Source organism: Anoplolepis gracilipes, unplaced genomic scaffold (genome assembly GCF_047496725.1).
Source record: "Anoplolepis gracilipes unplaced genomic scaffold, ASM4749672v1 Contig20, whole genome shotgun sequence".
NCBI lineage: Eukaryota > Metazoa > Arthropoda > Insecta > Hymenoptera > Formicidae > Anoplolepis > Anoplolepis gracilipes.
This window is the reverse complement of record NW_027328668.1, coordinates 250577-274207: the sequence shown is the minus strand read 5'-3', so window position 1 is coordinate 274207 and position 23631 is coordinate 250577. Positions and strand designations below refer to the sequence as shown.

General features: G+C 29.0%; 2 protein-coding genes and 1 pseudogene across 11 annotated transcripts; 1 reads left to right on the top strand and 2 right to left on the bottom strand.

Moving 5' to 3' along the window:
• Nucleotides 1–4415: 4415 nt before the first annotated feature.
• LOC140675623 (uncharacterized) lies at nt 4416–14571 on the bottom strand. 10 transcript variants are annotated; one of them, XM_072910200.1, is made up of 9 exons: nt 13905–13931; nt 12564–12719; nt 11974–12431; nt 10470–10716; nt 8821–9030; nt 8458–8704; nt 7934–8151; nt 7544–7706; nt 4416–7450 (listed from the first exon to the last, which is right to left on the bottom strand). In XM_072910200.1, the coding sequence occupies exons 1-8, from the start codon at nt 13914–13916 to the stop codon at nt 7569–7571; spliced, it is 1686 nt and encodes a 561-aa protein (XP_072766301.1). In that variant the 5' UTR covers nt 13917–13931; the 3' UTR covers nt 4416–7450; nt 7544–7568. The 10 variants fall into 10 exon arrangements, with proteins under 10 accessions (XP_072766301.1, XP_072766308.1, XP_072766309.1 ...); XM_072910207.1 differs by lacking the exon at nt 13905–13931 and adding an exon at nt 14202–14571 and having other exon boundaries at nt 4416–7706; XM_072910208.1 differs by lacking the exon at nt 13905–13931 and adding an exon at nt 14202–14570 and having other exon boundaries at nt 4416–7706; nt 7934–8130.
• Nucleotides 14572–15334: 763 nt separating this feature from the next.
• Nucleotides 15335–17641, top strand: LOC140675624 (uncharacterized; annotated as a pseudogene).
• A 4173-nt stretch (nt 17642–21814) lies between these two features.
• On the bottom strand, nt 21815–23278 carry LOC140675628 (membrane protein BRI3-like). Its single transcript, XM_072910217.1, has 3 exons — nt 23062–23278; nt 22562–22710; nt 21815–22477 (listed from the first exon to the last, which is right to left on the bottom strand). The coding sequence occupies exons 1-3, from the start codon at nt 23126–23128 to the stop codon at nt 22346–22348; spliced, it is 348 nt and encodes a 115-aa protein (XP_072766318.1). The 5' UTR covers nt 23129–23278; the 3' UTR covers nt 21815–22345.
• Between the last annotated feature and the right edge of the window lie 353 nt (nt 23279–23631).

The following is a 23631-nucleotide window of genomic DNA, read 5'->3' as shown; positions in this document are numbered from 1 at the left end:
TGCTTTGTTTACGAGATATTTAATCATCCTGTAATTTTTCGTACATCTACTATATTAAAAAACAATCCGAATTATCTCTAAAAATATTTATTAAAGAAACAAGATTTGTGATGTTTTTAACTTTCCAAAAATGTGTGATTTCTTGTGTCAAATATTAAAAAATAACAAATATTATTTATAAAAAATTTTTACGTTGTTATTACATTATTATTACAATATTCAATAGATTAATTATTCGTGTGTAAATAAAATTAAGTTAAAAAGGTAAAAAAAATGTAATATTAAAAAAATAAGATTGAGTATATGAAAATATCATTACTTCGCGAGTAAGACTTCGACTTAATCTGATTATTAGTAAACTTTAAAAATTTTTTAAAAATAATTTAAAGTGTATGCAATACTTAAAAATATATATTAATTTTGATATATTAATATTAAGATTTCTTATCTACATAACTTCAAAAATTTATAGTAATAGTGCATAGCTGGATAAAATCGAAAATTCAACAAAAAAGAAAAAAAAAGATTTTAGAAATTTGTTATTAATTAGTTTCATACGAAAAATCTCGAACACACCTTTTAATTTTTTACTTATTATTTTAAATAAATAATATATGTAAAATATAAGCATACATATAATAAAATACTTGCAAAATATAGATTTTTATTCATTCAGGTGCATATTTTTTGAAAAAACCTAGAATTCTTAGAAAATTGTTTTGTACCTGGAAAATTTTCATGGAATTTTATTTATTGGGATTCAGGAAATTTTTGAAAAAAATTCTTAATATTGTTGCTTTTATATTGTAAATTATAAATGTGCAGTACATATTCTTTATTTTAATTTTTAGTGAAATAAAAAATAAAAATGCTATGAAAGTTAAAAAATTTTATCTGAATAAAAGTTATTTAGTCTTTTCAGTATATTTGTAAATCTAGCATTTGGAATTTTAAATGGTTTTTGCTTCGTATGAGTGGAAAACATTTAGAAAACGCGTACAATTAAAAAAACTTATTTAAAAAAATTGTACCAGAAAAAAATCTTTAAAATATTCTCTTATACCTAAAATTTTGAACAAAAAGACCTGCACTAAGATTAGGGAATTTTCAGGCAATTTTTTTACAAGATTTAAGTAGACACTCCTCTATCTTAAATTTTTCATTTTTGTGAATATTTTCGCCAGTTGTGATCATTATATAATGACTAACATTCAGAGTATGTTATAAGTGAACATTATAGAAGCATTCCATATACAGAAACACTCAATGTGTCAAAAGCAAATTTGATGTGTGAAATATGAATTTATTATATTATTCATAAAATATTAGAAAAAAAATTCAAGCTTTATATTCTCTCTTTTTCTCTCTAAATTATATATATATATATATATATATATATATATATATATATATATATATATATATATATACATAATACATATATACATATGTATATGTGTGTGTGTGTGTGTGTGCGTGCGTGTGTACATGTGCATGTGTGTGCACACACGCTTTTTTTCTCTAAAGGATTTTTAGATATTATCGATAATTATCGATATTATAACGCCGTTCTTTTAAATGAAAATTATTCTTAAGGCTCTTGGTTTCTTCTCTTTTACTGCAAAGAAGGCATTTATACGTGAATCGGACTTTATATGGAAAGTTGTATAAAATTTATATTTGGAATTGTACAATTATAAGCCTCTTTTTTCGCCGAGTTAATAAACAAAATGATAAATATTGACAATAACTTCAATGACTTTAACCATAACATATATTATTCAAATTATGATGACGATGCAATAATTTTTAACCATTGATCATTCTTTAAAGAGAATAACAAATAATGATCAATGAAAAAAAGGTTCTACATATATCTATTATTATAATCTTAATACATCTAAATCATATAATATAAAATATTTAATTTATATTTTAAGTTCTACATGTATCTATTATTATAATCTTAATACATCTAAATCATAAATATATATATATATATATATATATATATATATATTTATGATTTAGATGTATTAAGATTATAATAATAGATACATGTAGAACTTAAAATATAAATTAAATATTTTATATTATATTTATGGTAAGTAAAAAAATAAACATTGGTAGTAATATTTTTTAAATATTTCTCAAATATATCCTGGAATATGATAAATCTTTATGATGTGTTCAAGATTACAAAGATATTTATAAAATATTTTGATAAATGTTTTTAAAATATTCAAATAATCATGGTCATGGTCATTGAAGACAAGTTTTTTCATTGTCAATATTTAAATTATTTAAGCTACAAAGAAGTGAATATATTGCAACAAAAATTTAAAATTTTATTATTTTGTATCTTTTTAATTGGTAAATGAACAATAAAAAAATCAATTATCTTGTCCTCAAAGGTTAACATCAATATTAAGATTAAGCAGTAAGTCATTTGAATCTGTAATCTTATGAAAATATTTAATAATTATCTGTGCTTTCTTTTGACAACTTAAAATATAAAGCACATAAATTTTTAAATGCATTTTCTTGCAAATACTTGGGAGTTGGATCGTATTATCTTACGATGAGAAAATAGGATTACAATATACGTTAGATACGACGAAATTGGAAGGGGCTATGTCTGATAATTAATATTTATAAGCCATTACTTGCTTTCAATATATCACACCTATAGTAATAAAAATATACTTGATAAAGAGATTCCTCTTCCCCCAATATTTTACTAACTTATATTATTAACATGTAATAAACCTAATTTATTTTGCAATTTACAATGCACAAAAATTCATCTTAATTTCTGCTCTTTAATATCATTATTCAATATGATTGCAGAGGAAGAGATCAAAAGTCTTAAGATTAGATATTTTAATAGAGATTTCTAATAACATTTCCAAACATATTTTTGCAATCTTTGTATTAAATATTTTTGCGAGTCAGGCATATAAAATGTTTTTTGCTCGCTCATAAATCTTAAGTTATTAACTATTTTCGTTAAACAAAAATCGATTCAAAAGAATGGAGAAGTTCGCATTTAAAGTTTCTAGCCAAAAAGAGCGGCGTTGTATTAACTAATGAAAAGAAATATATATTTGTTTAAGGCTCCGTTGATAAGGACTAATGCTAAGCTAAAGTACTCCGCGGGCTGCTGCGAGCTGTTTTCGAAATCACTTACGAGATAATCGTTCCGAGGGTCTCCGCAAAAAATAAGAGAGCGAAAAAATCGAGAGAAAATAAATAATAAACGTATATAATATGGTTCCTATAACTTTGGAAAACGAAAAAGAAAGATCGAGAAACACAGAAGAACGGAGACAAATAAACAGGAGGGGAAAAAGAATAATAAGAAAAATGGGGGAGGGGGAGAGAGAAGAAAAGTAGAATAAAAAAAGGATTGCTAAATTTTTGTGTACGTATTTAACTATATCCTATGTAGACTAAATCTATTTTTGGCAATGTTGTTTAGGTATACATACGTTAAATATTACGATATACCGTAAGTAGATTCACTGGCCATAGTATTATGCGCTATGTAAGATCTTGCTTAATATCTGTTCTTTGACACATTACAATCCTGTACAATTCTGGAGTAATAATGGCGGAGACCCCGGCCGAGACACACAGTATGCTTTCATTCATATTTCACTATGCAGCACGGACTCGAATTGTCAAAAGAGAAATAAAATCTACATGACGGAAAATATATGTAAATATGAGACGTATCTATAACGATAAGTTAATTTTCTTTAAACCATAGCCTCTACAATATTGTGCAATTATTTTTATTTCACGTATTTTGATAATTAAAGACTAAATCGAATTTTATTCCACATTTATTTATTAATATCGAAAAATAAATTTATACTTATTTATAAATGATTTGTAAATATGTATACAGGAGGTAGATGTAAGATCTTACAGTTTCTATTTACTGTATTTGTAGAGCAAAAAGCTTTTCCATTTCTGATTCCAAACTGACTACGCAGCAGCAGTGGAGTTATAAAATATTATATCATAAATTCGTTCCTTTAACTGAGTAATCGTTAAATAAGTATTACTTTCTTAAGTTTTCTCATTTATCATTGAGATAGATAGGTAGAAAGAAGGAAGAAGAGAGAGCGTGTAACTGAGTATCCATAATTAATATGACGAAGAATTATTGCTTCCGGAAATCTTAAGTTTAAGATTTTTAATTACGTGCAAGTACAGTCCGAGATTAAGTACAACGGTGCTTTTTTCGACAGAGAGTAGAAATTTAGAAATATATTAATTTCCTCTCTCGCACAGTCCCAGCAGTCTCAGTAAAATTCGATCGCATCTACAGGTCTCTAATTTAAGGCTTCACGAGTGCATGCTCTCAACAACGATGAGATGAGAGGAGGCACGTCTTTGTGGCATAGTTTTTTTTTTTTTTTTTTTTTTTTTTAATACAATATTTTTCTCTTTTCATTTCAGGCCCCGAAGTGTTCTCTGCGTCAAACATTTTTATCATTTTTATTGTCAATGGCTTAATTTTTTCGTCATTAGACGAACCTGTTAAAATATATGTATTGTGTATGAAATGCAAGATCTTTCACGGAAAGATTTTTTTCTAATCTTCTATCGCATTTCTCGTCGTAAAATAAAAATATTACATGAAAATTTGTATCGAAAGGAAAGTTACAGTGTGACCAATGCAACTTATATTTCGGTTTATATCTCTAATTAAAGTAAAATTCAATTAATAATTAACTTTGTTAATCATTTGTTTGTTATATATATTGTGTTATCTAAAATCAGGCTACTCAAATTTTTATATATATGAAATGTAGAAAATGCGGCATGTAAGATGAGGTGCGCGCACATATATTAAAACTTAACTTATTTTGATTTTTCTAATCAATAAGTTCTATTACAATTAACTAAACTCGTGTATCAATGAGTCACAAAATACTTTCTTTTTTTTCTTTATAATTTTTTCTGGAGCACATATATCTGTTTTTCTTTCTAGCAAAAAAATGTTTTTCTAATACGGCTATAAAATAATCGTCAAGTGATTTGGAAGATTTGGGGATTTGGTTACAAAGAAGTGGAAGACAATAAGCAATCGAGGCATCTGAAAACGAACACGCAATATTTTTACACAAGTTTGTCGATGACAAAGAGAGACATATTTGAAATAAACTAAATTAAATCAAATTTGTGTTTTCACATAGAGACTTATTAATCTCTTTATTAAAAATAAATTAATTTATTGTTTGGTTTTACAGCTTTCCAGTTATTTTATAGCCACCTAACGTGTGTATATATATATATATATATATATTTGCATATATGACTCATTAATAAAAGTCCATTAATTGTAATAATCTCAATTTTAATTAATAAAATTTGTCTACGGAATTAAGGATAATTCTGTTTTTGACTCTCGTTAAAATGTTTTTGAAATTAATGTGATTAAGGGGATCCAAAAGCTATTCTATATTATCGACCAAAATTTAACCTAACATAACAATATATTTACTTAATATAAAAATTTTGCAATTTATACACACAAAGTAAAATAGATTTCTGCTAGGAATTGCATGAAGAAATATCTGTGAACTTTTAGAAATGGCGTCTGACGTGAGTTTGTGTTTCAATCTCTCATACTCACAGATGCACGAGAGTAATTTTTTACAGATTTTGAAAATATTTTTTACTAGGCTTCTAAAGTCATTTCCAAAAGTTTACTAATATTCTGTTATGTTACTCCAAACGCGGACGCTATATCTCTTGCACGAACATACCGTAGAACTTTTTATAATTAAATAAATATTATTACGACTAACTGTTATTTTTTAATTTTTTATCATTTTTATATGAAATTATTAGCCCCCACGTGTTGTTTTATAAGTACTTTAATTGTTGAGAAGGATTTATCAGTCCTTGTAGTCAAAAAAGAGATTTTCAAAATCTATAATTCTGTTGTTCTGTCGGTAATTTTAGATCCCCTTAAGTTTGAATATTAATTATTATTAAAAAATTACATGCGTTAAAGAAAATATAAATGTTTCTTCAATATGCCCTATTTCCTTATTGCAATTAAACTAAATGGTAATATCAAAAGCAGGAAAGCATTTTAATTTTTTTCTATATATTACACTTTACATCAAAATAAATAAATTTTTTTCACATGTCATCACTCACTTTCAATAATACAGATTAGTAAAATACTATATATAAAAAATTCTTTTTCAATTTGTAAATTAAAAAGTACAATTATAAATTTTGATTAACTATTATATAAGTTTTATTTTTACTAAAAATACAAAACATATTAGATTTAATTACACTTGTCATGCAAAATCAATGCATGTGCATTTATTGATATAGATAATAAAGAAATAGTTGTGGAATTTTATTCGTCTCTTTTTAAATACTGGTGATGACATATAAAAAAAATTAATTTCGACATTTAGTGTAAAAAAAATGTGCATTCTTAACTTTTAATCTCACAATTCGATATAATTACAATGAAGGAGGAGAAGAGGGCAAACAGGAGTCTTATGATATGAAAAATTATGTGTTTGCTAAATTGATTACTCGAAAACTATATGATGTGTATGTGTGTGTGTGTGTGTGTGTGTGTGTGTGTGTGTGTGTATGTGTGCATATATATATAATGTATGCACGCATAAACATACAGAAACACACTTGTACTATTCGTAGTATGTAACATACACGCTACGTAAATAGTATTTTGACTTGTTAATCCTGTTAAAATAAAATTAAAAAAAAGATTCAACATTATTATATTGCGCACAACATTTAAAGTCAAAAGAATTTTTTTTTTTAATTTGAAGTAACATGTCGAAAGCCATAACAATGTTGCAGGTACGCCATAAGAGAAAATACCGACGTTGCCGTCGGCATCACTGCACAAATCCACCAATCGAAAAAGGTACAATATGAAACAAAACGACGACGACGACGACGACAACGACGAGCACTTCCGAACGGGCACGGTTGAATTCGCAGCACATATACATATATATATATATATATATATATATATGTGTGTGTGTGTGTGTGTGTGTGTGTGTGTGTGTATATGTATATATACGAGTTTATGAGCATATAAAATTTTGTATAAAAATATTTTCTTGTTGTGTGTGTGCGTATGTGTGCGTGTGTGTATGTATATATGTGTGAGGAGGGAGGTGTAGTATTTTTAGCGTTATCCGTGCTTATATACTTGTGTATGTCTCTCTCTCTTTCTTTCTCTGTGTATGTGTGTGTGTGTGTGTGTGTGTGTGTGTGTATATATATGTACATCTTGAATAATTAATACTGCGTAATTAATATCATCTCGTTCCATTATGCACGCATTATGCGTCGCGGTGTGAGTTTGACGACTCTCCTTCGTGGAACGTTGTCACAGTCCCCAGTATAAATAATTCTTCAGGGAAAAGTACTGGGAAAAGTTTGCCAAGATATGGACGTTCATTCGAAGCGAATGTACGGTCACCGAAACGGCGGTAAAAAGTTTTCATACATGTTAGCATACCTAGATGGATAACCCAAGCTCTTTCTTAGTGCGTCTCATCTGAAAGTGAAGTCGCCACCAAATTCAAAGGAACATCGGAAACGTTCTCCTCGTCGCCTTCATCCGTTTCTTCAGTATCCATCGACAGATGCCGCTGTACACGCTCCTCGGTTTTCGCATGTGGCTACAATTATGGTAAATAGTATTATAGTAAATTATATTACTAATAAATATTATAGTAAATTGTATTTGATAACAATTCGCAAAAAAAGATAAATTATGGAACTGAAACTCGAGTAAAATGTTTTACAGTTTGATTTTAATAAATCTTTCTCTCTAAAGCGTTTCAAATATAAATGCAAAAAATCTTTTATTTGTCTACTCCAGTATAAGAGACAAAGGATAGCTTACGTGAATCATGTAACTAGACAAAGGTATTGAGTAAGGGTTAGGCGGAGGCGGATGGCCACTAGCTATTCGTGTGGGCGTTAACGCTGCCATCATCAGGTGAGGCTGAATTTGTCGTCGAAGAGCCGCCAGCATGTCCGCGCTCTCGGGATCCATTGGTTCCGTTGTTGATTGAGATGCTAAGACCGCGTCCCCTTTTTCTGACAAGGTTATTAATCTTTCTAGGATAAATTTTCATTCTATATTGTAATGTAATTAAAGAGATCAATATATTTTGAGGAAATTATTAGGATCTAATTTTTTTATATCGAATGAATATTTAAACGTTATAAAACTATTTGCAATCAATGTTTATATTTCTTGGCATTGACTTGACCAGCTCAAGTGTAATTTTCAAATTTATTGCAACAAGACACATTTCAATAAATATAGAGGATTGTTTGTTATCACTCTCATCACGAGAAGGCACCTTGGTAATAAATAAAATAAATAGAATAGAAAAAAGAATAAATAATTAAGCCTCTTACTTCTGTGTCTCGTTGGCTTTTCACCTTTGGGTCTACGTCTGCGAGTATGTATAGTATCTCTTCGCATAGTAACCGGGCGATTAACACCATGAAGTTTGTAATACAGTCCGCAAGCATTGCACACCATCTCGCCCTTCATATTTCTTCTCCAGATGGTTGTTGTCATAGTACCGCAATTTGTGCAAGACATGTCGACCTTTTTTGCAATGTTGCCACTTTGCTGATCGAATTGTTTCTGATCGTCCAGCTAAAAAAAAGAAAAAAAAAATTTAATTACAGCAACATTTTATCATACGCAATTTATTTACGTTATTTTACAAACAGCAGATTTTTTTCTGCACGAAAATATATATATATATATACCTTTCCTTTCAACTTGTTCGACCATGTAGTAAAGTCCTGAGCTTGCTCTTCATTATTGGATTCATGTTGGTAATTCGCGACAACGTCCGGACTTGCTGGAGCCTTACTGGGATAGCTTTGTTTTCTGCGACCTTTCGTCGTTATTTCCTTACGACCAATGCTGGCAGGGCTAGATGGATTACTATCTATCGAGGCACTCTGTAAAAGAGACTGGATGTCATTTATGTTTTTTTTTATTTTCAAATTTTTTCAAAATGTGTTTTTTAAACATTGTGATGAGTAATCTTTATAATAGTTATCAAACATTTTTCACTTGTATAATATTTTCATTTTTATATTATTAAAAATTACAATAAAGAATGCATATCTAATATTTTGTTAAGACACTGAATATAAACAGAGATAGATATATATTTTAAACACCTAATTCATTTGGCTTACTGCTAACAATATAAGAACAAAATTGTTAAAAAAAGATTTTTTTTAGTTTCCTGAATTTCATGAGAATTCCCTGAATTTTAGAGAACAAGTACAAAATAAATCACTATAATTTCAGGTTAGGAATTATTTCATGTTTTTTTCAAAGAGTTGATATTTTGATTTAATTAATTATTTAAAATTTTACATATAATAATGACCAAAAATGAAGTTTCTCAAGTTCTTGAATAATGTATTAATAAAAATCTGCAAAAATGTAAAAATCAAGAAATATTCAATTAAAATAGTCTTAAGGCATTATTAGTAAAATTTAGGCCAAAAATAACTGTTTCTAAAATTTTATAAACATTTAAAAAAAAGCAAACACTTTAGTAAATGATGAATTGAGGATATTGTCCTTGCTCAAACACTGTTATTTTTTTTTAAAGAGACAAATATGGTTCTCATGTTTACATTTCACCTGTTACCAAGAAAGAGATAAACTAAAAAAGTACACAACAGTTAATAATTTCCATTGCAGATTCATTTCAAAATAAGAACATATTTTGCAAAACATTTCAAAATTATATTGTTAAAATATCAAAATTTATTTATAATTTAATATTACAATTTAATTTATAAATTAATAAAGAATATTTATATTTCTATATATTTTTATTTCTAATAATACTAATATACAATATAATATTTAAAAATATTTTTTGTACGTTTAATTTTTGAAAAAGCTCGTTATTTTATACATATCCAATAAAATTATTTTTTTAAAATTTGAAAAAACATTAAAAGCAAATAAAATATTTAAATATAAATATATAACATATATTTATCTTATGTTATATCTTTCCTATATATATTGTATTTAGTAGAGAAAAAAAGAGTCCTAAAGAAATGCCCGGTTTATCTATTATCTTCACGGAATTCTACCTGGAAGTGAATGTGTTTTGAATAAAAGATCCTAAAAGATATTCTCGATCGATCAATGGTCCACTCAATAGCCTAAGGTCACCCGTCTCGTACCTGCGGATTTTTTCTCTCTATTTACTAGACGGACAGATGTTCGCGAGGTATGTATATATCGGAAGAAAAAAGTTTTGTTCATTCAGAAGAAAAAATAAGTACAAACGAGTCCAGAAATTTGCGAAGGAACTTCCTTATTGTTTTGTCCTTAGAAAATTTTTTAAAAAGTTTTTAAGACCAAATCATTCGCTTACCTTATTTTCTAAAGTTGCTATATTCGTACGATTACCAAGCACAGGAAAATCGGTTAGCGTACGTTCGATAGTTGTCCCCTGGGTATCCCTATAGAATTTGATTTGCGGAGATATTTTATCCGAGTCAATGGCGGTAATGCCAATCTGACTGTTATTAATCAAAGAGCGCAGCAAATTTGTGGCTTCGCCGGTAAATCCATTGTTTAACTTATCACCATTTGTTCGTGTAATTTCCAAACTTCTATTACTGCGTTAACAAATACAAATAGATAAACGTATAATTGTGTAATTTTACTCATTACATAAGTTACAACATCTCTTATTAACTTGATTTATGATTTCCAATTAAAATTAATAAAATAGCAAAAGCTCGAGCAAATGCTTATATGTATATATATATATATATATATATATATATATATATATATATATATATATATAATTTTATAACTCATTATTATAATTTAATAATTTTTTATAACTTTTTAAATTTGAATTTTGTAATCAAATAAAAATTAGATTAAAAGTCTGAATGATTAGATCAATATAAAAATTTATAATTATCTATAAATAGAATTATCTATAAATTAAAATAAATAAAAGCAAAATTCATTAACATAAAAAATTGTAGTCATACAAAAGAATTTATTTTGATAAAAAAACTGCTAAAATTAAATATTTCCCTAGTTTAAAATTTAAATTTAATTCATTATTTCGCACATAATAAAATATAAGAATATGAAATTGTGACATACATAATGCAGTACAGTCCAAGCTCTTTATTCGCGTTTTCAATATTCGCGGAGTGAATATTTGTAATCTTTTTGTTCGTGATTAGAAAACTCCGTAATTTGTAGTCAATTTCAATTGTATTCTATTAGAATGCTATTTTCTATTACATATATTATAATTCTATTATACCTATATATATATATATATATATATATATATATATATATATATAATTATATCTATTATATCTATATTAATAAATAAATTCTTTTGAATCGTCAATCACGTCAATGAAGAAAAGTCTGATTTTTAAAAGTTCAGGAGTCTGCAAAGTGTAGCAAAACAAAAAAAATTACCAATTTTTTTAAAATCAATTTCTGATAAACTATCTAATAATATTTAAATAATTTGTTGTAATTTATTAACATAAATCTCAGAAAATATTGTATAATAATATTAAGTATTATGTTTGATTATTAATTTCAAATAAAATCACCTTTTTTAATAACATTTTTTTAATTTTTAATTTTCTTAAAAAGCAATCCCTATATTTAACTCTATACCTAATGCATCCCCTATACAACCCCTATAATAAGGAACTTTGACTGTATATTAACAATATAATTCATAACAATTTTATTATTAAAATTTTAAAGATTAAAGTATAGATAAAAAATATTCTATTTCTAGTTACATGTAATCGTAGAATTCAGGTAACTGCAAACGGTTATCAAGGAAATATTTATTAAACAAACAAATTTGATTTACTTACCTAGCTAAAGCTTGCCACAGCTTCGTTGTTTCATGATCAATGTTACTATCGGAACAATTGCTCTCTGGGGTATCCATTCTATTAACTGGACTACAATTTGCAGTGTTGGATTCAGAGCCATCATAATTGTCTTCAAGTTTAATTCTCTTGTTAACAGTCATGTCGTAACCATTTTCTTCACTTTCGATTTCCTGCTCGTCACGATCCTCAATTTCTAGCCGTTCAGGATCGGAGCTATTAGAACATGTGTCATCTTCTGGTTCGCACTTAATATTATCATGTTCTGGCATATCACTGTTTTGCAACTGTAGATGATGCTTTAGAGTTTGAGGTATTATGTTTTGATTAATGCTGGCCGGCTCGGAGTTAGACTCTTCATCGAATAATGTCCTATTCAACTCGAGGAACGATTGTAGTGGGTTTTCGCCTACTACTTTGGCAGTGGAGAGAGTCTCTTTCTGGACAAAACAAAATAAGATGTGAACATTAGCTTCTATTCTTTTCCTTTTTATGTTTTTCTAATATATATATATAGATTCTAATATAGATTCGGTTTATTAAAATATAATTTGTTATTTAGTTTCAAATACCTGCTCATCAGGGGATGACAATTGCTTGGCATAATCCAGGTACTGTTTAAGTATAATATCAGACTTTTGTGACACTTCTCGAAAGTTGTGCAGTAAGTCCAATTTATATACACACCGATGGCAGATAATTGACGGTAAGGTATCGCCATCTTTTACCTTATCAACAGAAATATATATTAAACTAATCAATATGTGAAAAAGTCGAATTTTTCTTTATATTTGAAAAAAATGTATTAATTGTAACGTGCAGTCAAATTAATTTCTGTAATAAAATGAAATTTTTCTTACAATAAAACTATTTTTAATTATTTTTTTTTATTTTAGTAAAAATCTATGAATGTACAAAATTTTTTGAATGACAATTATAAAATATGATAAACTAATTTAACTGAATTGCTGTACAAATCTTTGAATAATATATTATATTAAACAAAATATCGAATAGAAAGTATATTTTTAATACAGAATGGATCTTTAGTTTTTATTTATAAGAAATTTTGTATCTTTTTCATACATACATACACACACACACATACTCAAACACACAAAACAAACACACACATACACAACACATACACAAAACAAACATACACACACACAATACATACACAAAACACACACACAACACACACACACATAAAATATTTATACAATATATAATATATATAAATATTGAGAGCAATATTTATTTCTAATATTTTGGCTTTTTGAAAGGTGTTTTATAAAAATATAAACAATATAAAAATATTGTGCATATATATATATAAAATATATAAATAAAATATAAAAATAATAGTTTCACATAAAAAATGCCTCTTAACTTAATTAATCTTTATCTAAAAGTTTGATAGCTAAAATTCAGTAATAATTGCATAAAATTTAAAAAAAAATTATTTCCATAAACATATATAATATAAAAGACTTTTGTGCTAGCTATTTCTATTAATTTGCTTCAAATTGACAATAAATTAGAGAATGTGGATTGATAATAAATTAGAGAAATGTTAGAGACGAGTGGTGCGCGGATAACATACAACATACAGTAATGTGACAACGAAATTCGTGTGTGAAACATGATAACAGGACACCCAAATAAGGAGCCGCTGCTCCCCCTCTCAGTCAACGGCTACTCCGACTCGAGTTCCACTCTTCGAGTTCGCGCGCAGGGCTTATCACTGCCATTTTAAATACCGTTGCTCTCTCTGCTCGTCGGCTTATCTCGCGAATACATCTCTTGCCAAACTTTCTCCCGTGGCACGCATGTACGTGCATACAGACATACATACATACATATACACACGCACGCACACACACACAACGCACATGCATACATACACATACATATATCCGCATTGACGTGATCAGGTGTGAGTGGGACGCGAACGCGAAGACGTGCGAGCTAAAGAGAAATAGAAAGGAGAAACGTGCGAGTGTATGTGTGAGAGAGAGAGAGAGAGAGAGAGAGAGAGAGAAAGAGAAAGAGAAAGAGAGAGAGAGAGGGGGAGAGAGAGAGCGAGCACGACGGAAACGACGCAGAGAGAGAGAGAGAGAGAGACGCATCACAAATGACGACGAGACGAGTCTCCCTCCCCCTTCCCGATAAAAATTGAAGACAATTGTCAATATTATGACACTTACCGTGATTGACAGGCACGCTAATATCTTTCGCTGAATGCCCTCCTCCTCGAATATGGACGATTTAACACCGTCCGCGGATAAACAAAGGCGACACAGCTCGTAGAACTTCTGCGGTACATCGAACATAATTGCGAGCTACTCCGGCTTGCCTGAGGCTCACGTGAAACGCGAGTCATCAAGGGATATGCTCCTTCTAGTTCAGCGGTCGATGTGCTACCTATCTTTCTCCACTGCCACTATGTATACTCGAGCGTCGAGCGATCTGAGAATGGGTTTACGCGGATCACTTATCACAGTCACCGCTGCGGTTCATTGTCAGCGGCACAGTAGACACATTGTCGTGTATCATGTAATACAAAGATGGCGAATCTCATGGAAAATATTGTGGAAGGCAGATAGGCCGATTTATTCGCACGCATGTGCGATGCTGTGACGTCAAATGCAAACCTCCGAAAAGTTAGGCTGTCCAAAATTTACTGCCAGTACTGCCAGCATATTGTCATCCTTGTTGTTCACTAGTACTAGACAAAGATGATAACATGCTGTCAGTACTGGCAGTGAATTTTGGAACACAGCCAGTATGTATCTTTAGTGTTCGATTGCTACTAACAGCGGTTTATTCTGGGCAGCGATCATGTAATTTCACGTGAAATTTTTTACTTTTTCATTTTTTACTTATCCAAATTTTACGTGAAACTTTTCACGCATGGCGATTATGTATGTGGCTTGGATGCGCAGAAAACAAAATCATTAAACATGGTTCCTAGGGAGTTAGTTATTTAGTACAGCACTGCACGACAACAGACATAACCACAGACTTCTATATACAACTAGACTGCTAACTCCGGCAAAGTACATAACACCGAAAAGTATGTACAAAACTTATGCGCATGCGTCATCATTAGTAGGATGACAGTCACGCTGATTGGTTAAATTTAAAGCAATGTCACCACAGACTTCTATATAATACAGAAGTCTGTGAATGTCACTCACACACGAGTTTTTTATAGTAGCCATATTATATATCTATCCCCTCCTTTTCTCTATCCTACTAATGTTGTACATATTTTTTAGGGTCACTTTTTAGGTCTAATATATATATAAGGAAGTTAGCGGTCTAGTTATAGTATAGAAGTCTGTGTTTCATAGCCTCAAAAGTGATCATCTTAAAAAATTTATATTATATTCGAATATAAAATATTTATATTCTCGCTTCGCGTGGCAGAGCGACGATTTTTTCTGCCAAATTCGTTCGTTTCGAACCAAAATCTATTACTAAAAAAATTTTCAATAAAATCCAAACGTTTTAATTGAACTACCAATCACCACTAAACGATTTTCTATCATATAAGACCAATTTGGACAAAATTGCTTAATAAATAATGTATTGATCCGGCTAATTTTACAGTCATTGTCGTCATTTTATCGCACATAATTTTTTTCATTTTTTGGATAAACTATGGACCACCAAAACGTTGTAAAGAATTTATTTGTGACCACCTAACGATTTAGCATTTTCAAAAATGCTTGACTGTCATTGATCAATTTGCTTGCAACCTTACGTTCTACGGCTATTGTAGACTAGAGAGCCTATAGAGTGGCGACATCAGGAGAGGTCCGCCATTTTCCAGCGAAATTGTGCGAGGGAGAAAGAAATATGCAAAAAAGAGAAAGAAATGTGCGAAAGAGACATATGCAGTCTTTGTCTGTAACTCTGTCTGTCATCTGTCAGTGAGGTTAAGATTTTCTGTTAATAATATATTGATTGTCTAAATCTAAATTACAAAATTTTTACAAAATGGTTAGCTATACAATTCCTTTTTGTAATAATTCCGCACAGAAGGGATATAACATGAAAATGTTACCAACAAATATACAACGCCGAAATCAATGGATTAATAATATTAATAATAAATACCCAAACTGGACACCAAGCAAAAATTCATATTTATGCGAGGTAAAATTACTTGTTAATGAATATTTATGTTATAACATATTGTTTAATTAATTATTGTATTGATAGGTACATTTTGAACCTGAAATGTGGGAAAAGAGGAGAATCGATGGAAAAAAAAAATTAAAACCAAACGCAGTGCCAACTATATTTGAATATTTTCAAAAAGAAAAACTACATTTTTATATTAACAATGAGAAATCTAATCTTGATATTATTGAGCAAGAATCTGTTACTGAGAAGCTTAATCTTGACATTATTGAGCAAGAACTTGTTAATGAAGAAAATCAAATTATAATAAATGATAAACAGGTAAAGTAAAATATGATAGAATATGTACACAAAATAAAAAAAAGTATATATTTAAATATTATATATATATATTTTTTTTAGATAATGCATGATAAAATCAAGGTAAAGGAAAAAAATAATTCAGAAGAGATAATTAAGAAACTACAATTTAATTTATATCGTGTAAATAAAAGATATAAGATGATAAGTTTAAGATTAAGAAGACTTGAAGAACAAATGAAGAATGATAAGTATAGAAAAGTTTTAAAAGAAATTTTTAAAGATGATCAAATCAATGCTTTATTAAAAAGAACACAAAGAACAAAATATTGGTCCAATGAGACCATTAAAAATGCGCTTAGATTTAGATTAACTTGTGGTACTAGTGGTTACGAAGAACTTCTTTGACAAAAAATACCACTTCCAAGTTTGCGCACCTTACAACGAAGAGTAGAAAATTTGAAGTTTGAGAGTGGTATTTCAAACGAAATGTTTGATTTTTTAAAATTGAAGGTGAATTCTTTTCAAGATATCAATAAAGAATGTGAACTTGTTCTTGATGAGATGAGTATAAGTCCAAAGTATGTTTATGATTCTTCAACAAAAACATTACTTGGAAATATAACTCTTCCACATGAAGAAGGTATAGCAACACATGCTCTAACGTTTATGCTAACGGGCATAGCTAAGCGATGGAAGCATGTTGTAGGTTATTTTTATACAGGTGATTCATTTAATGGAGAAACTGTTAAAAATATTATATTTCAGATAATTCAAAAAGCTGAAGAAATTGGTCTTCATGTAAATTATATAACTTCTGACATGGGTCTTGGAAATGGTAAAATATGGAAATGTTGTGGAATCAATGTGGGACGGCATTCTGATGTTAGAAATTGTATGTCACATCCCTACGCTTTAGATAGATTTTTATATTTTATCGCAGATATACCACATCTTCTAAAAAATTTGAAAGAAGCCTTAGTTTCCAATGGGTTTTTCATCTTGCCAGATGAATTTGTTCAAAAATATAACTTACCATCTAATAGAGTAGAGATTACACATTTTAATGAATTAATTGAGTCTCAAAAAGACCTGGAATTTCTCCTTACACCTAGATTACAATATAATAATGTTAATTGTACTAATAATTACAATAAAATGCGTGTAAACAAAGCAAAAAATGTTTTCTCAACCCATGTCAATAGTTCCTTACAATTTTTATCAAATGAAAATTATAAGCCGGAATTTCGCACTACTGCATGGTTTGTTAAACAAATATCTAAATGGTTCTCATTAATGACTTCTAGATCATGCTGTACAGCATTAGGTATTAAGAACAAAAAAATATATGATAATAGTATCTCTTTTCTTCATGAAATAATTGATCTCTTTAAAAAAATAAAAATAGGTGAAAAAGGAATATTTAAACCTGTACAAAGAGGAATCATACTTTCTACAACATCAATTGTTAATTTGGTACAATATCTTTTAAACGAATGCAATTTTGAATTTGTTTTGACTGGTCGTCTTACGCAAGACTGCATAGAAAATCTGTTCTCACTTTTGCGCCATAAAAATGTAATTTTAGATCCTTTACAATTTAAAAATAATTTAAAACTTATTGCCATAAGTATGTTTACAAAACCAATATTAACGGGAAATTATGAAATTGATGATAGTGAACATCTTTCTGGTTTTTTAAAATATTTAAAATCCAAAAAAGATAATGTACCTAATCCTTCACCTACATCTAATGGATCCTTACAATCTCCTACAATCATAGATCAAATTCCTTTGTTTGATAATAGTGCAATAAAAGAATATAATAATATAGAGATGAATTGCTTATATAATGTTGCAGGATATTGTTTGGCATCTATTAAAAAAACATGTATTACATGCTCTGTTTGCATGCAATCTGTTGGTTCTAAAACGCCATTAAATTTTAAATTTTCTGAACTTGTAAGAATTAAATGTTATAATGCAAATAGTCTTTATTTTGTTAATAAGCCAATATTTCAAGTTTTTTTACAATTAGAAAATATTTTTAGACATTACAGTCCTTATTTTCAAAAAATGCGTAATGTAAATTTACATAATTTTTTAGTTGAGAAATTTAATTATGTTTCCACACAATACATTCCAGACTGTCATAAATTTGCGTTTTAAGTTATTTTCCAAATTTGCAACGGTACGTTTAAAATTTAAAAATAAGCGTAAAATTATATTAAGTAATCGAAAATATTATGACAGTAAATCTATGGCGATGCATTATTCTTTTAAATGAGTTTAGTTTATCTTTTTTTCAGTTTTAAATAAGTTTTGTTTATGTATTTTTAGTTTCAAATGTGATTTGAGTTTATCTATTTTTTTGTTTCAAATGAGTTTATCTATTTTTATATAATATAAACATCTATTTTTTAACAATGTGAAAAAATAACATGTGATATATAATTTTTTATATATATTTATTTATTTCCTATTTATTTATTTCTTTTTATATTTATTTATTTCCTATTTTAATTTTTAATTTAAACACTGTTTACTTATTAATACAAAATTTAGATAAGTTTGAAAACCTGGCGGCAATGGTTGGAAAATGACGGACCAATCAGAAAGTGGCACCCAGTTGTCGCCACTCTGCCTTGGAAGGAATAGCATTGGTAGCGTAGAATTATGACGTCACACACCATCACTAATGACGGCACGATTGCGTTTGGTAGCACTACTACCTATCTCTGTGAACAGTCAATAGTACTAAATTGCACGAATAGTGTCGCCCCGAACGTACCCAAAGTGTAAGTGTACTTTATGAAAGCGATGTCATGCTATCTCGTGATGCTAAATAACGAAGTGTAATATACAAACGTGTTTCAGGAGGAATTGGATCTCAAATCACATGTTGTTTAATAATAGATGGACCAATTAATTTGAGTAGTTCTTGAAATATAATTGGATTCATTCGAAAATAATTCACAAATTTTATTTTATCTTCAGTTTCCATTTCTTTAACAAGATTATCACTTGCTCCTTGTAATAATCGTTGATGTACACTAAATATAGGCCACACCCAAAATTGTCGCTTTCTTTCTAGCTTCTTCGCTTACTACAAGTGTACATAATGCATACATTTGGAATATTTTGCGTCGCAATTCTTCTTTACAAAAAATACTACTTTGTTTTAATTTTTTAATTAAACAGAAAGTGGCTAGTAGCACAGTTTCTGAATCCATTTTTTTTTAAATACATTTCAAAAAGTACGTGTTTGTGTTTAATATACGTCAAAGTTTTGATCCTATATTGTCCCATGAAGCGGATTATGCGGAAGCAAAATCAACGGATCGCCAATCACGGGATCGTTCTGATAGAACTTTTTCAAAAATTATGTCAAAACAGTGCTGTGATTAGCCATCCGCTGGTTCCGCTTCCGCGTAATTCGCTCCATGGGACAGTATATAACTCCAGCGTGTTGAAAACAGCGGAACTTCTGTGATTGGTTGCAGAGTTCGATACGCTTAATACGCGCGTATCGTGATACGCGTCATAAGACGTCACCCTTACAATAGCAAAATTTGGAAACTAGCAAAAAATTATAACTTTTCTCGACATTTTCGCTGAGGAAAAAGTTGCTTGTTTTGACATAGACAATCATGTTGTGCATTCCGTGTCCGAGAATTTTAGGACATTCTGTATATATATAAAACTTGTGACATATATATATACATATATATATATAATAATAAATACCATGAGATCAATCGATCGCGAAAAGGAAAAATGCAATATTTCGAAATTTTCTGACTTTTAGATATAGAAGAGATTAATGGGTGTTTTTCAGCAAGTAATACAGGCGACACAGTGTCCATTAGTGTGAGGGAGAACATTCGTTGTGTCTCACTTACACTAATGGACACTGTGTTACACTGTCGTTTGCTGGAAAACGCCCAATGTCTCTATAATATTATAATATTCTCTCTCTCTCTCTCTCTCTCTCTCTATATATATATATATATATATATATATATATATATATATATATAGTGCCGGCGTTTGGATAGAATGCAGTCGGGCGATCGCCTGGGGCGCCAAATTTTTAGGGGCGTCGCCTGTGCCCCCGAATTCTCATATGTGCGATCATGATAATTACTCGAAATTACTAATTGATATTCCTAGTGGAATCATGATAAAATTATATTGAAGTGCCGGTTTTAGTGATCATGGCGCCCCCCTTAAGTTGGGCGCCATGATCATTTTTGCTCGGGGCGCCAGTCATGCTAAAACCGGCACTATATATATATATAATGGTAAAGAGAGAGAATAGGCGAGTTTTTTAATTAATTTATCAATTGATCAATCGCATGATATGCAAATGCAGTATATATACTGTATTTACACTTCTTGAGATTGATCAATCGACGAATTAAGAAACTCGCCCAATATTATACTATAGAGAGATTAATCTCTGCTATTATCTAAAAGTCAGAAAATTTGGAAATTCTATATTTCCCTTCTTCGCGATCAATCCCGTTCTATTTATTGTTGTGATTCAGTAACAGGCACTAATAATAAATGAATAACATATATGTAAATGGTATTTTTTAGATTTATCTAGCTTTTAAAGAAGATACTCTATATATTTACCTTTCTTTTCTTTTTCTGTTTCTTCACTTTATAAATAGCTCCGGTTGAACAAAAAGTAAGGCTTAAACTTAAATTATACTGCCAGCTGTCAACTTCAGCACTTGTCACACACATCACATAAATAGATTTCAGGAGAAACAAATGTACAAATGAGTCATAAACAAACTGATATTGCAATTATTCAATGAAATTATTCTGCAATGTGTCTGCAATCTTTTTATGCTGTGTATATGGATTTTCACGAAATATATAAAATAAATGCAATTTTAATCTGAATAAAATTTTTATTAAATTTTTCTGAATTTTTATTGAAATTTTAATAAAATTGCAATAAAAAAGGTTTAAAATTTCTGTATGTGATTCCAGTACTATTTCAATATAATTTTATCATGATTTTCATAAAATATTTTTATTAAGGGAAGTATAATTAATAATTAATTAAAAACTACAAGTTAACATGTATATGTGTTTGTAAAATTATATATAAATATTAATTTTATAAAGCTATTTATTTAACATTATTGAAACTTACTCTATTTATAAAATATATCTACATGCATACAGATGACTATATTGTGCTAATTCAGTTTTTTCAATTTAATAAGAAAGTATATTGTCATAGAACAAATATTAATAATTAGTAAAAATAATTACAGTGAGTACATAATAAGAAACGTATGTAATAAGATATATATTCAAAATTTTGTCATATAAAAATTACATTTATAACAAAAAAATATTTGAAAATCGCTGTTTTCTAATTTTATATAATCATTAATGTTTATGAATTTGAATTATTTTCTATTCATTTAAAATAACTTTCACATACATATATTATAATTACTTTACAAAAATATATTCTCACTTATAACAGTAAATCCGAGGGGTTGGTCACTAACAGTTATAATGTACAAAAATTACCCTTTAATACGGATTACCCTTAAATTATACCTCGAATTACTTAAGATTACCTAATAGTATCTCAAATTAAAAATAAATTTTGAAAAAGAAATTTTACTTTAAATTATTTTAACGCTAAAGATTATTTAGATTTACCAAAAATAACCTTGGATTATCCAAAATTTTGCTGGGATTGCCGCAGAATTACCTAGCCCTTGTACAAAAATTACCTCAATGACCAACCCCTCGAGTAAATCCTTATCACATAATTGTTTTTTTAACATCTCCTTTAAATATAGATATGTTTGATATGAATTGTTCTTTATATACAAGTATATATACATTTTTTTATTCTCCGTCAACCAAAATAAGCTCCACAATTCGAGCAGCGCCTTGTTTTTAGCAGCATGCAGCAAATAATTCCAATGGGAAAAAAGAGAATCGCACACAGTAGACCAAAACATGTATAATCGTCTTCCATCACACCTACCTGTTATACGTGAATTAAATATAAATTTTTTGGCTTTGTAGCATGTGACAAATATATTCAAATCATAAAAAAACTAATGCATACTCTACATGCAGGACAACCACCAACTAGAATAATTTCTGGAACAATGATTGCTGTAGAATGTACAGAACCATATGATGGAACGTAGTTTCCTTGATGGCCAGTATCAGTATTAGGATAGTATCCAGGAGGCGGTTGACATGGTATATTCACTAACAATAAGAATTTATAATGTGAAATAAACAATGCTTTACATAACTTGCTATCGCTTTCCTTTCTTTCCGTTAAATAAATATTACCTTTTTTTTTATTTCAAAAATAATTAACGTAAATATCTGTAATAAACTTTTGACCTATTTATATAGTTAGAGCCAATTATTTATTTATATTATATAGTATTTTCAATTAATAGTTCTAAAAATATTTCAAAGAAAAAAATGTTAATAAAATAAAATCAATAATTATTTACACATTATTTAGAAAAATTGTGATTTTTTTAACGCAATAGAGAGGAAAGTATCTTTGAATATCTAAGCAATCTAACCTAAAAAATTAAGACATACCTGTCGGAGCCGTTGCGATGGAATACGGCGGCGGCTTTTCGTGTGCATTTAAGGGTTGATTCTCCATAATTAATTTTCTAAGTATTTAGTAAAAATGTCACTTTATGCAACAAATAAGTTCCATAACTTATCAACTTCTCGGATTATTTTAGAATATTTGGGGAATGCAATATGCAATTCCGATTTGATATAAGTTTAGTTTACACCGAGCATTTGATGCGTACTAAGTACTGTACTAGCCAATCAAAGTTATGTTTCTAACGAACGGAGTGGCTGTGATTGGCCAGACGGGTATCACTTAATACGCGTACTCAGTACTATACTAGTCAATCATGGCCAGTCTTTTAAAGAATGGAATGGCTATGATTGGTCAGTAGTATTTAGTACGCGTATCAAAGTATGTCGGTGTAAACAAGGCCATATATGAATAGACGGAGTGTGACGTCACTGAAGCTGACGCCTGCGAATAATGGGAGTGAGACATAACAGGAAGCGTACAGCTTTTCTTTGTCTTTTCGCGCATGCGCAATGCACATTTTTACATCTTTGTTATTAATAAAAGAACTTTTT